This window comes from Neovison vison, chromosome 9 (assembly GCF_020171115.1).
Source record: "Neovison vison isolate M4711 chromosome 9, ASM_NN_V1, whole genome shotgun sequence".
Lineage (NCBI taxonomy): Eukaryota > Metazoa > Chordata > Mammalia > Carnivora > Mustelidae > Neogale > Neogale vison.
This window is the reverse complement of record NC_058099.1, coordinates 35,669,546-35,682,135: the sequence shown is the minus strand read 5'-3', so window position 1 is coordinate 35,682,135 and position 12,590 is coordinate 35,669,546. Positions and strand designations below refer to the sequence as shown.

At 45.8% G+C, this 12,590-nt stretch overlaps 1 protein-coding gene across 1 annotated transcript; it reads left to right on the top strand.

The window, feature by feature from the left end:
* Positions 1-10,795: 10,795 nt before the first annotated feature.
* On the top strand, positions 10,796-11,703 carry HRCT1 (histidine rich carboxyl terminus 1). Its single transcript, XM_044264291.1, has one exon. The coding sequence runs from the start codon at positions 10,899-10,901 to the stop codon at positions 11,232-11,234; it is 336 nt and encodes a 111-aa protein (XP_044120226.1). The 5' UTR covers positions 10,796-10,898; the 3' UTR covers positions 11,235-11,703.
* The last annotated feature ends 887 nt before the right edge of the window (positions 11,704-12,590 follow it).

Sequence of the window (12,590 nt, the reverse complement as noted above, 5' to 3'; positions counted from 1 at the left end):
CCTGATGTCCTCCATATTATTCCTTATGCTCCAAGGTGCCTCGTTTGCACAGTAGGTAGTGTGTCAGTCTCATATTTCTTATGCTCCATAAGTAAGAGAAACCAAATGATAATTTACTTTCTCTGCTTGACTTATTTCATTCACCATGATCTCCTCCAGTCCTGTCCATGTTGATACAAAAGTTGGGTATTCATCCCTTCTGATGGAAGCGTAATATTCCATTGTATATATGGACCATATCTTTTTTATCCATTCATCTGTTGAAGAGCATCTTGGCTCTTCCAGCAGTTTGGCGATTGTGGCCATTGCTGCTATGAACATTAGGGTACATGTGACCCTTCTTTTCACTCATCTGTATCTTTAAAATAAAACTTTCTTTGACATAATTTCCTCTTGCAGCTGCTGCCTCATCCCTCTTCTCCTCTTCACTGACAAGTTTCTCAAGAAGTTATTCTGGCCTATTCTACCATTCAGTTGTTCATTCCAGGTCCCTTAAGTTTCCTTGTCAAATGTGTCAGAAATTCCTCTTAATTCCATCTCAACAATATATTTTAAGCCTCTTCTACCTGCATTTCTCCCAGATACTGTTATGATGCAGGCACCTCTCGTTTCTTGCCTGCACCACTGGACCTTGTTCTAGGAAGGGATTTCTTTTTTTTTTTTTTTTTTTTTAAGATTTTATTTATTTTTTTTTGACAGACAGAGATCACAAGTAGGCAGAGGGGCAGGCAGAGGGGAGGGGGGAAAGCAGGTTCCCTGCTGAGCAGAGAGCCTAATGCGCTCTATCCCAGAACCCCGGAATCATGACCTGAGCCGAAGGCAGAGGCTTTAACCCACTGAGCCACCTAGGCGCCCCCAGAAAGGGATTTCTGATCCTCTCACAAGCTAGCAGTGATACTCACCTATCTCAGAGTCCTCACACCTTCTTCACATGGTGCTCAACTGAGGCCTTCTGGGGATCTGTGGAGCTTGAGGACTTGTCCTTAACTGCAGTTATGCTAGGACACCCATCCACACTCCTTATTTCCCATAGCTCCATCCCCTGAGGTCAGACCAAAGGGATGACTCATTTTCACTGGGAACCACCTCCAGAAGTGGGCTGTACTGTGGCATTTTAAAGCCTGATGCTGAAGAGTGGTGCCCTGAGCCCTGGGTACAGGCTCCCAGACGGTTAATTAGGCTGGGCTAAGTGAACGCTGCCTTTGGCAGTCTTCATAATCAGAAAAGTTTCCTGCTGGGACCCAAAGCCTTGGGTGTCCTTAACTGTCCCTTGGGACAGTTAAGGAGACATGGAATTGGGTTATGTGATTCAGTACCCAAGGGAGCTCCTTGTTCTTGCCTGCATAGAAATATTGGTGCTACCTCTGTATGGGTTGGTAAACAGGCCTCAGAGTCCTTATCCAGTGGGCAGAAACAGGTGTGTCATTCTTCTGGGTTTTTTTTCTATGTCTTCTTACTGGGTTTCTCAACAGGGACACTACTGGTGTTTTGGATAAGATAATTCTCCTCTAGTGGGACTGTCTTTAGTGTGGGATGCTTACCTTCCCTGACTCTTGCATGTGAAATGCTGACCCTCAATCCTGACCTCTTCAAACACTCCTACATATTTCTAAATGTGCAGAAAGATTCTGCCCTCTGTCTAATCAGAAAGGCACCACATGGACACTGACAAGCAAGGAAGCCACTGAGATTACCTAGATACTGAAATCCTATAGTGTTTCCAGGTCTGTCTTGGCTTGTCTCTCGGACCTAGACCTTTGGCTATCTGTGGCCATGACTGTGTTTGTCACCCCTGCCTCCCCCAGCACAGGAACTGATCCAGAGCAGGTGTGAATAAGCAAAAGAATAGGATCTGTGGTGACTCAGTGCTGTAGGTGACACTGTTCAGTAGAAATGCTCTACAGGGTGTGCATATAAGTTATATGTGTAGTACATGTTTAAAAAAAAACAAAAGCTGGTAAAAATTTATATAATATATTTTATTTAATCTAACATATAAAAATTATCATTTCAACCTGCGAATAGGATAAACATGATTTTAAAAAAGATTTTATTTATTTATTTGTCAGAGGGAAGGAGCACAAGCAAGGGGAGCAGCAGGTGGAGGGAAAAGCAGGCTCCCCAGTGAGCAAGGAAAAGCCCAATGTGAGACTCGATCCCGGGACCCTGGGATCATGACCTGAGCTGAAGGTAGACTTGAACTGACTGAGCCACCTACGCATCTGTAGGATAAAAATTATTAATGAGATATTTTATATTCTTTTATGTATGAGTTTTAAAAATCTGGAGTCTATATTACGTATACAGAAACCCTCAACTCAGATTAACCACATTTCATGGACTCAATCGCCATATGGGACAGCACTAGAAAACTCCATTCTCCTACTTTCCTGCCCACCTATTGCTTACTGCCCCCTGCCTACAACATTGTGTGTGTGTGGGGGGAGGGTTGGTGGTGGGTGTGTATGTGAAAAATTTTAAACGTACAGAAAGGCCAGAAAAATTGTAGTGTGAGTAGCCACATACTTAAAATCTGATTTTGACAATTGTCAGCAATTTACTGTTCGCATTATCACATATTAATTCATCTGTCCAACCATCTCATCTTTGGATTATTATCTACTTTTGTTGTTTAAGATTTTATTTATTCATTATTAAGATTTTATTTATTCAATATGTTGTTTAACATATTATTCATATGTTTAAGAGATCACAAGTAGTCAGAGAGGCAGGGAGAGAGGAGGAAGCAGGCTTCCTGCCAAGCAGAGAGCCCGACGCAGGGCTCGATCCCAGGACCCTGGGATCATGACCTGAGCCAAAGGCAAAGGCTTTAACCCACTGAGCCACCCAGGCACCCCTGATTATTATCTACGTTAAGAAAATGTTTCTTTTTGGTGGAGAATAGGTTGGAAAGCCACTCAGGAAACTATTATCTCTTTGAACATTGTTCTACACATCTAATCAGAATTTTTCAAATTTTTAAGGCAGAAGTCTTGAAAGACTCTGCCCTTTTTTTCCTCCTTTATTCTCCCAGAGTCTCTTTTTCGTCTCCTGTGGATTCTCAGAGACACAGCTCCTCTTTCGAAGGGAGGCCTCATGCCTCATTCAGTTCCCTCTCTCAGTCTAACACTGTGTTGGTGGTAGGCTTTGGGGCTAGACAGGCCTGGGCTCCATTCTGACTTGCCACTTCCTAGCTATGAGACTCATATGTATGTAACACAAGGATAATTGAGTTGTGGGAGGTTTGAGTGAGATCAATTTGTAAAGTGTAATTATTCTAGCAATTATTAAAATAGCAGGTTGGGGAGAAAAGGGAGAGAAGTTTATTGCTTATGAATGACCCTCTCTTTTGCAATGTGCTGGGGACTTCTGAACACTCAGGTCCCAGAATTTACCTGGTACATTGTAATCATTTCTATTTCTGTCTCCTGTCCAAGGTAGAAAGCTGCTGGAGGGCAAAGATTTGCATCTTTCTTCTCCCTAGCCTTAGCATGAAATGTAGGGCCAGGTTAAATAGATGTTAGTTAAATAAATGAAATTCTAAGTGTCACCGTTATCTTTTTTTTTTTTAAGATTTTATTTATTTATTTGACAGAGAGAGATCACAAGTAGGCAGAGAGGCAGGCAGTCACCGTTATCTTTTAATGGGGGTTTCAGAAAGTTGTAGAAACTTGAAAAGTCAGAAAGGAAGACAACTTTGACTGTACAGATTCAGTCTGTCACCAGTCCTTCCCTCATTGTGCATAAGGGGAAAGTGAGGCTCAAAAAAATTTACTGTGTTTACCTGCTATATGCGTGTCTAAATGCCCATGGGCATACCATCCAGGAGGGCTGGGGAAGAGCAGTCCCCTTGGGTTAATCAGCTCCCTCCCATTCCCAAGGACAGCCAATCTGATATACTTCTTACACTTTTTGGCATTTTTAAGCTGACACCAATCGAGTTTATGATTCTGGAGTCTGGCTGCTCTTTGGTGAAGGAGGTGAATGGCTTGGCTGGGATTCAGAGCTATCTATTTGGATCGGCATGTTTTCTGAATATTTATTTGTTAATTGAGAGAGAGCTAGTGAGCTGGAGAGCACAGAGGGGAGGGGCAAAGGGAGAAGGAGAGAGAAACTCAAGCAGACTCCATACTGAGCATAGAGCTGGGGGTGGGGTCAAGATCCTGAGATCAGACTTGAGTTGGTTGCTTAACTGATGGTACCACCCAGGCACCCCCTGAATATCTTTTCTAAAGCTGCTGTAACTTCTGTTGCTTTCATTAATATACAAATACGATGTTTATTTTTAAAATGTTAAAAATACAGATTGCCGAAATAAAAATCAATCACTGGTAACCCCACCACTCAGTGAGAAGCGCTGTTAATATCAGGTCGGGTAGCTCTCCAGCTCTTGTCTGTGCATACATTTAAGGTTGCAACTCGACCATTCCCAGCCCTAACTGCCTTGCATGTGTAAATGAGGTCACGTTTTTATGAATTCCCAGATTTTGTAGACTGTATTTTTTATCCACATAATGTCAGTGTCTACTGGTCTCTACCCCCATCTCTACCCCCATCCTCTAGGGGCTGCTTCACAGATTTTATACTTCACATCTCTTTCTTCTGTTTCTTTTCTCTTTTCCCTCATCACCTGGGGCCAGAAGAGACCAGGCTTCCCCTGGGTCTGGCTATCATGGGCCCCCTCTGCCTTAGAGCTTCAAACCCTTGCTACTCGGCTGTCATACATGCAAGTCGGGAGCTTTCTGTGCTGTGGGGGAGCTCTGGGGGCCAGGTCCTCAGCTTGCTTCTTGATCCGGTGTGTTGAAAGGGGGAGAAAAAGGAACTTTGAAAATGCTCTCAGGACATTGGCTTGACTTATAAGGAAGAGGCCTGCTCTGAATGTCAAAGATTGCATATTCATTCCTTTTCTTTGTATTTTTTCTGTAATAATTCAAATCTTTCCCCAGACAGGTGCTCTGGGCCTACAAGGAAGAAGCTCATGTATTTCTCTCCTGAGCAAAATATTGTCTCCCTTACCCCCTCCAGCCCCCACCATTAGTATTCTTGCTTAATTTATTCCTAGAGGTTTTATGTTTTTTGCTGCCAATTTCTGTAATGTTTTTACTTTGTTGTGTTTTTAAATTAATTATTACCATTATATAGGAAAGTCCCTGCTTTTTGTATTTGTATTTTTGTATTTTTAATTTTTATTTATTTATTTATTTATTTGACAGAGAGAGAGAGATATCACAAGTAGGCAGAGGGGCAGGCAGGCAGAGAGAGGGGGAAGCAGGCTCCCCACTGAGCAGAGAGCCCGACGTGGGGCTCGATCCCAGGACCCCGAGAACATGACCTGAGCCGAAGGCAGAGGCTAAACACACTGAGCCACCCAGGAACCCCTTTATTTTTTTTTATAAAGATTTTATTTACTTATTTGACAGAGAAAGAGAGACAGTGAGAGAGGGAACACAAGCAGGGGAAACAGGAGATGGAGAAGCAGGCTTCCCACCAAGCAGGGAGCCCAGCGTGAACCTTGATCCCAGGGCTCTGGGATCATGACCTGAGTTGAAGGCAGATGCTTAACAACTGAGCCACCCAGGCACCCCTATATTTTATTTTTAAATTATCTTTATTAAACCTCTTATTAGTGTGAATGGTTTTTAGCATAATTTCTTAAGGTTTCTAGACATGTAATTACATAGTAAATATTCTACTTTTTATTTTGTGTTCTTTTAAAAATGTGCTAAGTGGGGTGCCTGGGTGGCTCAGTGGGTTAAGCCTCTGCCTTTGGCTCAGGTCATGATCTCGGGGTCTTGGAATCGAGGCCTGCATCAGGTTCTCTGCTCAGTGGGGAGCCTGCTTCCCCTTCTCTCTCTGCCTGCCTCTGTGCCTACTTGTGATCTCTCTGTGTGTGTCAAATAAATAAATAAAATCTTAAAAAAAATGTGCTAAGTGAAATTGGTATGAGTGAGCTTTCTCACTTTTCCCTGGATTTCATGAGAACATCTCTGTTTTCTCACCATTAGTCATGATGTTGGCTAGTAGTTTGAAATATTTTTCTTTTTAAGCATGTGAAGAGAGTATCCTTCTAATACTGCACTTCTATTTTTTTGTTCATATATATGTACATATATACATATCAAGAATGAATAATGAATTTTATCAAATGCCTTTCTGCCACCTACTAAGGAGATTATGTGGTTTTATTCTTTTTACCTATTTATATAAATAATTATAACAATAGACTTCTTAAAAACATCAAGCCACTCTCACATTCCTAGAATAAACTATTTGTTTATGGAGCCTTAGTCTTTCAACATTCTGCTAGGGATATAAATATGTTATTTTTTAGAGTTTTGATATTTGCGGTGTTTTTATGTGATCGTCGTCAGGGTTGGTATCAGGGTTATGCTAGGTTTAGAAAGTAAATTAGAAAGTAGAAGTAAATTTTATAAAATAAAGGAAAGTTCCTATCTTGCTCTATTCTTTGAGACAGTTTGAACAGCTCCAGTTGTTTGTAGGATCATTTCTTAATCCTTTTACTTTTTTAGAATAGACTGTTTGTTTAGAGCAGTTTTAGATTCACAGCCAAATTGAGTTGCATGTACTCACATTTCCCATATCCATCCTGTCCCCACATGTGCATAGCCTCCCCCACTATCATCTGGCCCCACGGTGGCACATTTGTTGTGATTAATGAACCTCCATTGATATATCATAGGCAACCAAAGTACGTAGTTTACATTAGGCTTAACTCTTGTGTGGTCCATTGTAAGGGCTGTGACAAATGTGTAATAATCTGTATCCAACATGACGGTGTCCTGGGAAACTGCCTGAAAAATCCTCTGTGCCCCACCTCTGCATGCTCCTCTCGTCTCTGACTCCTGGCAATCACTGATTCTTTTGTCTCCATAGTTTTGCCTTTTCCAGAATATCATATGGTTGGAATCATACAGTATTTAGCTTTTTCAGATTGTATTCTTTCTCTTACCAAAATGTATTTAAGATTCCTCCATGTCTTTTAATGGCTTGACGGCTCATTTCTTCTTAGTGCTGAATAATATTCTTGTCTTAATGTACCCTGGTTTATTTATTCATTCTCCTACGAAAGGGCATCTTGGTTGCTTCTAAGTTTTGGCAATTAAGAATAAAGATGCTGTAAACATCTATGTGCAGGTTTTGTGTGAATGTAAGTTTTAAACTACTTTGTGTTAATACTAAGAAGTGTGATCACTAGGTAATATAGTAGAAGGTGTTTACTTTTTTAAGAAACTGCCAGGCTGTTTCTATATAGCTGTACCATCTGAATTCCTTTCTATATTTTTTTTACATAACATTTTTAAAGTCAAAATTTCAGCTGGGTAAACCAGACGGTCTACCCTGGCTACCCCCATCCCTGCAAATAGTTTGCCTAGTATGCAGTGTGACTTCTCATCTAAATACTCAATTCTTGCTCAGGAATTTTCTTTATTTCTTGAATGATTATTTCTCCATGGTCTCTGCTCTCTACTTTTAGAATGTCCATTATATAAGCATATTTGAGTTCCTGGGATCTTCCTCTCTCTCTATTCTTTTTTCCTCCAGACTCATGAGATAGGTTCTCAAAGTGGTCTTTCCTGATTTGATTTTTAATCTAAAAGCAAATTTCCTGCTTTGCATGGATTGACTTTTGAATCTTATTTAAATGGAATATAAATTTTGGGATTTTACTCTTTATCCATTTTTTAGATTCTAGTAACCCTGATAATAAGATGTAATTTTTCATATGTCTAGCAATTTCTCCCTATGTGTTCACTTTAAAGAGGAACCTAGATCTAGTTTTTTGGTATTGTAATTGAAATGTTCTATAAAAATTATGTAGCTAAAGTTCAAGCATGTTGGCTCCAGACAGTGGAGAAAGAAGAAGAAGAAAGCCGGGTTGTTTATGGTTTAGTGGGGGCAGGGGTGGTGTGGTGGTCTGCTCAGCCATGATTGGAGTAGGAAGAACTCCTGAGAAGAGGAGAAAAGTTTGCTGCTGTTCTGAGCAACTTCTTTTCAATATTTACTGAGACCATCCACATTAGGCAGAGGAATACTCCCTTCTCTAACTGGCATGAACACCCAGGTTAGGAACCTGCTGATCATTATCCCTACTTTTCTGTGCAAAACAAAAGATGGGCTGAGTATTGGCGTTTCCTCTGAGAGCAGACACTTGTGTTCCTAAAGTCACTCATCTTATTTTCTGCCTGTGCCCACTTCACTCTTATTCCTAGTCCTGGCTGTCTATCACAGGGCTTAGGGAGACTCTGCTGGGGCATACCTTCCACTACCTCCCAGAGACACCCTTCCTTAGTCAGTGCCTCCATCAGTATGGTTCCATTTGCACTATATCTTGTAGAAATTCCTTAAATTTTCTGGACAAGAATTTGTAAAAGAGAGGAGTTAAGTGCATGGGTTAAAATTATAATCTATAAAAGACCAGGAGACTGTAATTCTGGCAGATCAGAATACGAAACTGATTTTTACAGTTTCACCACTAGGTGGTGCCACCAATTACTGAAAACAAGGGTTGGATTGTGGGACAACCAAGGGCCACTTGTATTTAGTACAAACACAATTTTGTGAGCTTGTATGGAACATATGTGGACGAGTATGTGCGCACACAATTCTTGGTGCACGGGTTTACCCACAGAGCAGTTTACAAGGGCGCACAGGCATGCAAGTATAAGTCTTTGCGCCCTAGAATGTATGGGCATGAAGCTAAATGATAGGAACTCCAAATGGCTGACCTATCAGCTGCATGGTCCCAGCACGTCGGCCAGGAAGGCAGCCTGCGGAGTGTGCAGAAGACCAAACCCTATGGGAGAAATACAATCACAGTGGTACAGAACAGCTTTTCTGAAACAACCACACATTCCTCTAAAGTCTTCAGTCCTGCAAACCCTGTGTCCAGTCAGGCCACCAAGAAGGTCTCAGTCGCTTCTGCGGACCCAGAGGACTGTGCTCTCTCTACCTTCCCCCAGGTGCTCAAAGCATTTCATCAAATACCCACTCTGGGATCCTGTCTTCTGTCCAGCTGGGAAGTGACTGCACTCAAAAAAACAAATGCCATGTGTATGTGTGTGTGAGGGGGTGGAACGTTCAGTGTTATCCACTTCTGCCCATCCCTGTCCCTGTTAACTCTGTGGAAGTTCCCCAGCTGATCTCAGCTTCTCACTCTGGATGCCCCCATCACTCCAGGAATAGTTCTGTCTTTGTTACCTTCTGTACACAATAGCCCACAAAGCTGGGAAACCTGGAGCCAGTTGCCTCCCTTCTCTGTCCTCAGTTTCTCTAACTCTCATTGGGGGCTGGGTCTGAACGATTCCAACAGGCGCTCTGTGTTGACTAAAGCCCTGCATGTCTGCTATTTGCCGGGCTCTGCCCCCATCCCGTGGCTGGTGTGGAGTGGGAGTCTCCTTAGAGAAGAAGGAGAAAGTTCTGTTTGCATTCCTCCTTTTCTTTTTAGCAGACTTTCCTCCCCACCCCTTAATGGGCCTTGAGAGAAGGCAGCTGGGCTCCCAGGGCCCCAGAAGCCATAGGAGGGAGTTCTCACTTCGGCATCATTAAAAGTTTAAGTGGCTTTTCCTCTGAGGACAAAAACCCCTGGATTCATTAGAGCTGCTGCCCCCTGAGTCCAATTTTGTTGAAGACAGCATTTGGCGTTTTCATCCAGAGAAGGTTTTCACTAAGGGTTTGAGGCCTCCCCGAGAAAGCTCATGTCACTGAGGTCTGAGAGAGAAAGTCCCTGGAGGTCACCTCTTGCCATGGCACTTTTCCAGAGGAGGAACCAGGCTGGGTCAGGGGAAGGGTTTGCCTAAGGATCTGCAGAGGCTAGCTGCTGAAAACATTCCTCCAGGTGGCAGGGAGATGAGCGCGCACCAGAGAAGGACACAGAGGATGTGGGGCCTCACTGTGGAGGGCCCTGGGCATCTGTGGTCTGGTGGAGTGAGATGCAGAGCTGCATGTGCAGAGGAGCTTTGAGGATGAGAACATCTCTGAGCTGACAAGCCCACGGCAGAAGTGGCTTTTCAACAGTCGAGACTGGTGAACGGGTGCCGGGAGGCAGGATGGGGTCTGGCCTCTGTGAGCTCAGCAGCCTCCTTCCTGCCTCCTGAGCGTGGGCTAACACCCAGACGTGGCGGCAACGAGGACCTAGAGACAGGGTTCAACTTGCCCAATGATGCAAATCTGCCCGCAGTACCTCACTGAGCTCCTGAAGTACAGCACAATTCATTCCATAGGGCCTGTCCCTGTCCCGGAGGACTCAGGTAGCAGGACAGGGAGCCAGAGACTCTCAAAGGCTGAGGTCTCCCGGGGGCCACACTCCACTGCAGTAATATTGAAGGAAAACATGTGTCAGGGACTAGTAAGCACTTTGTAAATCTTAACCCCTTGAGTCCTTAGAAAACCCTGTGTATGCGGGAAAGTACTCTTACTGGCCATTTTGCAGATGAGGAAATCAAAGCACAGAGAAGTTAAGTAACTTGTGCACAGTCACAGAGCTAATGAGTTGTGTTGTTCCACAACCCACATTCTTACTCGCTATGTTGTCCTATCTAAGAGTGGCGGCTGCTGAGGCCAGGGAGGGAAGGGGGCTGGCCTGGTCATTTGGCCAGGTGGCAGAGATGGGGGGCCTGGACCTCTTGTCCCCAATCTCAGGGCTCTTCCTTCCACAGCCCTGCTTGATGCCTCCTCTGTTCCCACCCAGTGTCCCCATGGACCTCCCCAGAGTTAACAGTCGCTTGGCCTCACACTTGGCAGGCAGCTCCGGCCCAAAGAGGCTGCGCCCACATTCCCTGGCTGTTCTCCAGTCCGCGGGAGCCGAGACAACAAGGTCCCGGGACTGTGAAGGCAGAGCAGAGGCTGCCGAAGGGGAGGAAGCAGCAAGGAGCTGCCGAATGGAAGGACCGTCCAGCTTCCAGATGCTAGGCCTCGTGGGTTTGATCATTGGTGCTGCTGTGGCCATCCTCCTGCTGCTGCTGCTGGCCGCCTGCCTGTGCCGCGGACAGCAGGACCTCCGGGTGGATGTGGAGAGGAACCGACCGGCTGCCAGGAGAAACCGCGTCCGCTGGGCCCAGCCTTGCTTCTTCCCGCGCCAGGGCCACCTGGGACACCTTCGCCACTTCCATCATCCTGGCCACATGTCTCATACGCACCATGCGGGCCTCCACCACCACCACCACCAGCACCACGCCCACCACCACGCCCACCATGCCCACCGAGGCCGCCGCTGACACCTGTGAATGGCAGCCCAGGCCTGCCCTACCTACTGTCCCTGGGACTCTGGACTTGTGGGCCCCTGTGCTCCCCTGCAGAGGGGCGCCTCTCTGCAGGAAACGCTGGGGAGGGTGCCCCGCTCCTACTGGGCTGCTTCTGCATACTATGCCCCCGGGTACGATGAGGAGAGAACCGAGGGCCACTGGGGGTGGCCCTGCGCACACTGGAGGGTAACGGGGTGAGAGCAGGGGTCTCCTTTGGGGACAGATGTCGCCTGGTGCCTGTAACTCCCAGGGAATGTTGGTGCACGTGGACGCACAGAAGATGTTCAGGGCTTTCTGAAGGGCTGTCTTCCGACGTACTGGCCAGGGGTCTAGCTGGGAGGGGCCGGCAATGCCCTTGTATTTGGAGAGAAGGCAATATGAGGCTGCAAGGTCAATTCACTTATGCCTTGATGCAAGAAAATAAAACGCGCTAAGAAGCTTTCATGAAGAGGCTCCTGACTAACACAGGTGGGAGAGGGAGCAGCCAGGCGTGTGTCTGCACTGCCCTGGGACCTTCGTCTCTGACAAGAAGTGAATGCTTGACACAGGTGCCTTCTGCCTGGTGCTGGAGGGCCAGTTGTGCGCTGGGGGAACCTGGGCGGGACCTGTGGTGCTCCAAGGGTAGTAGGGAAAGAAAGCTCCAGACCCAGGCTCTGAGGGAGGATTTAGGGTTTGCATGTGGCCCCGCCCAGAGAGGGCTCTCTGTGTACCATGGGGGCTCTGGGCCTCTGTGGGACAGTCCAGGGGCTCAGGGAGAAGAGGGATGAGGCCCCAGGCTGGCCCCCAAAGGCTCCAGCGATCTTCCCAGCCCATCTCCAGGGCAGACTGAGCTCTGGGACCTGCAGAAGCCCCACTTTCCGGGCTGTGTTGAATTAAATATTTCCTTGGTAACTGGGTCAGGGTTTCTTATCCAAGCTTTGAGTCTCCAGCTCCCTGTGCCCATGGATGCCTGTGTATACCAGAGGGGTGGAGAGGTTCTTTAACTGGAGGAGGTGGTGCTAGGTGGCCTTGGGAGAGTGCTTGCCTCCTTGGGATCTCAGTTTCCTCATCCCTAAAATGGGATAGCAGAGACTCCTTCTTGCAAAAGCCTGGAGGCATGTTTCAAATATCCCATGAATAGCTGGCAGAATTCCACAGGGAGGAAGGAAATCTTGTTCTGAGGCCTTCAGCCTGTGCTTGGGTGGGAAGTGGAGGGAGGAGAGCCTTGGGGGCCAGGAGAGGTGGTGGGGAGGGGCTTGAGAATAGGCCAGAAAGTCCAGGGCCTGGTGACTCATTGGAATAGAACATCCTGTTTCTTTTCTATTTCCCAGTGGAGTCTCTGTGAGGGCT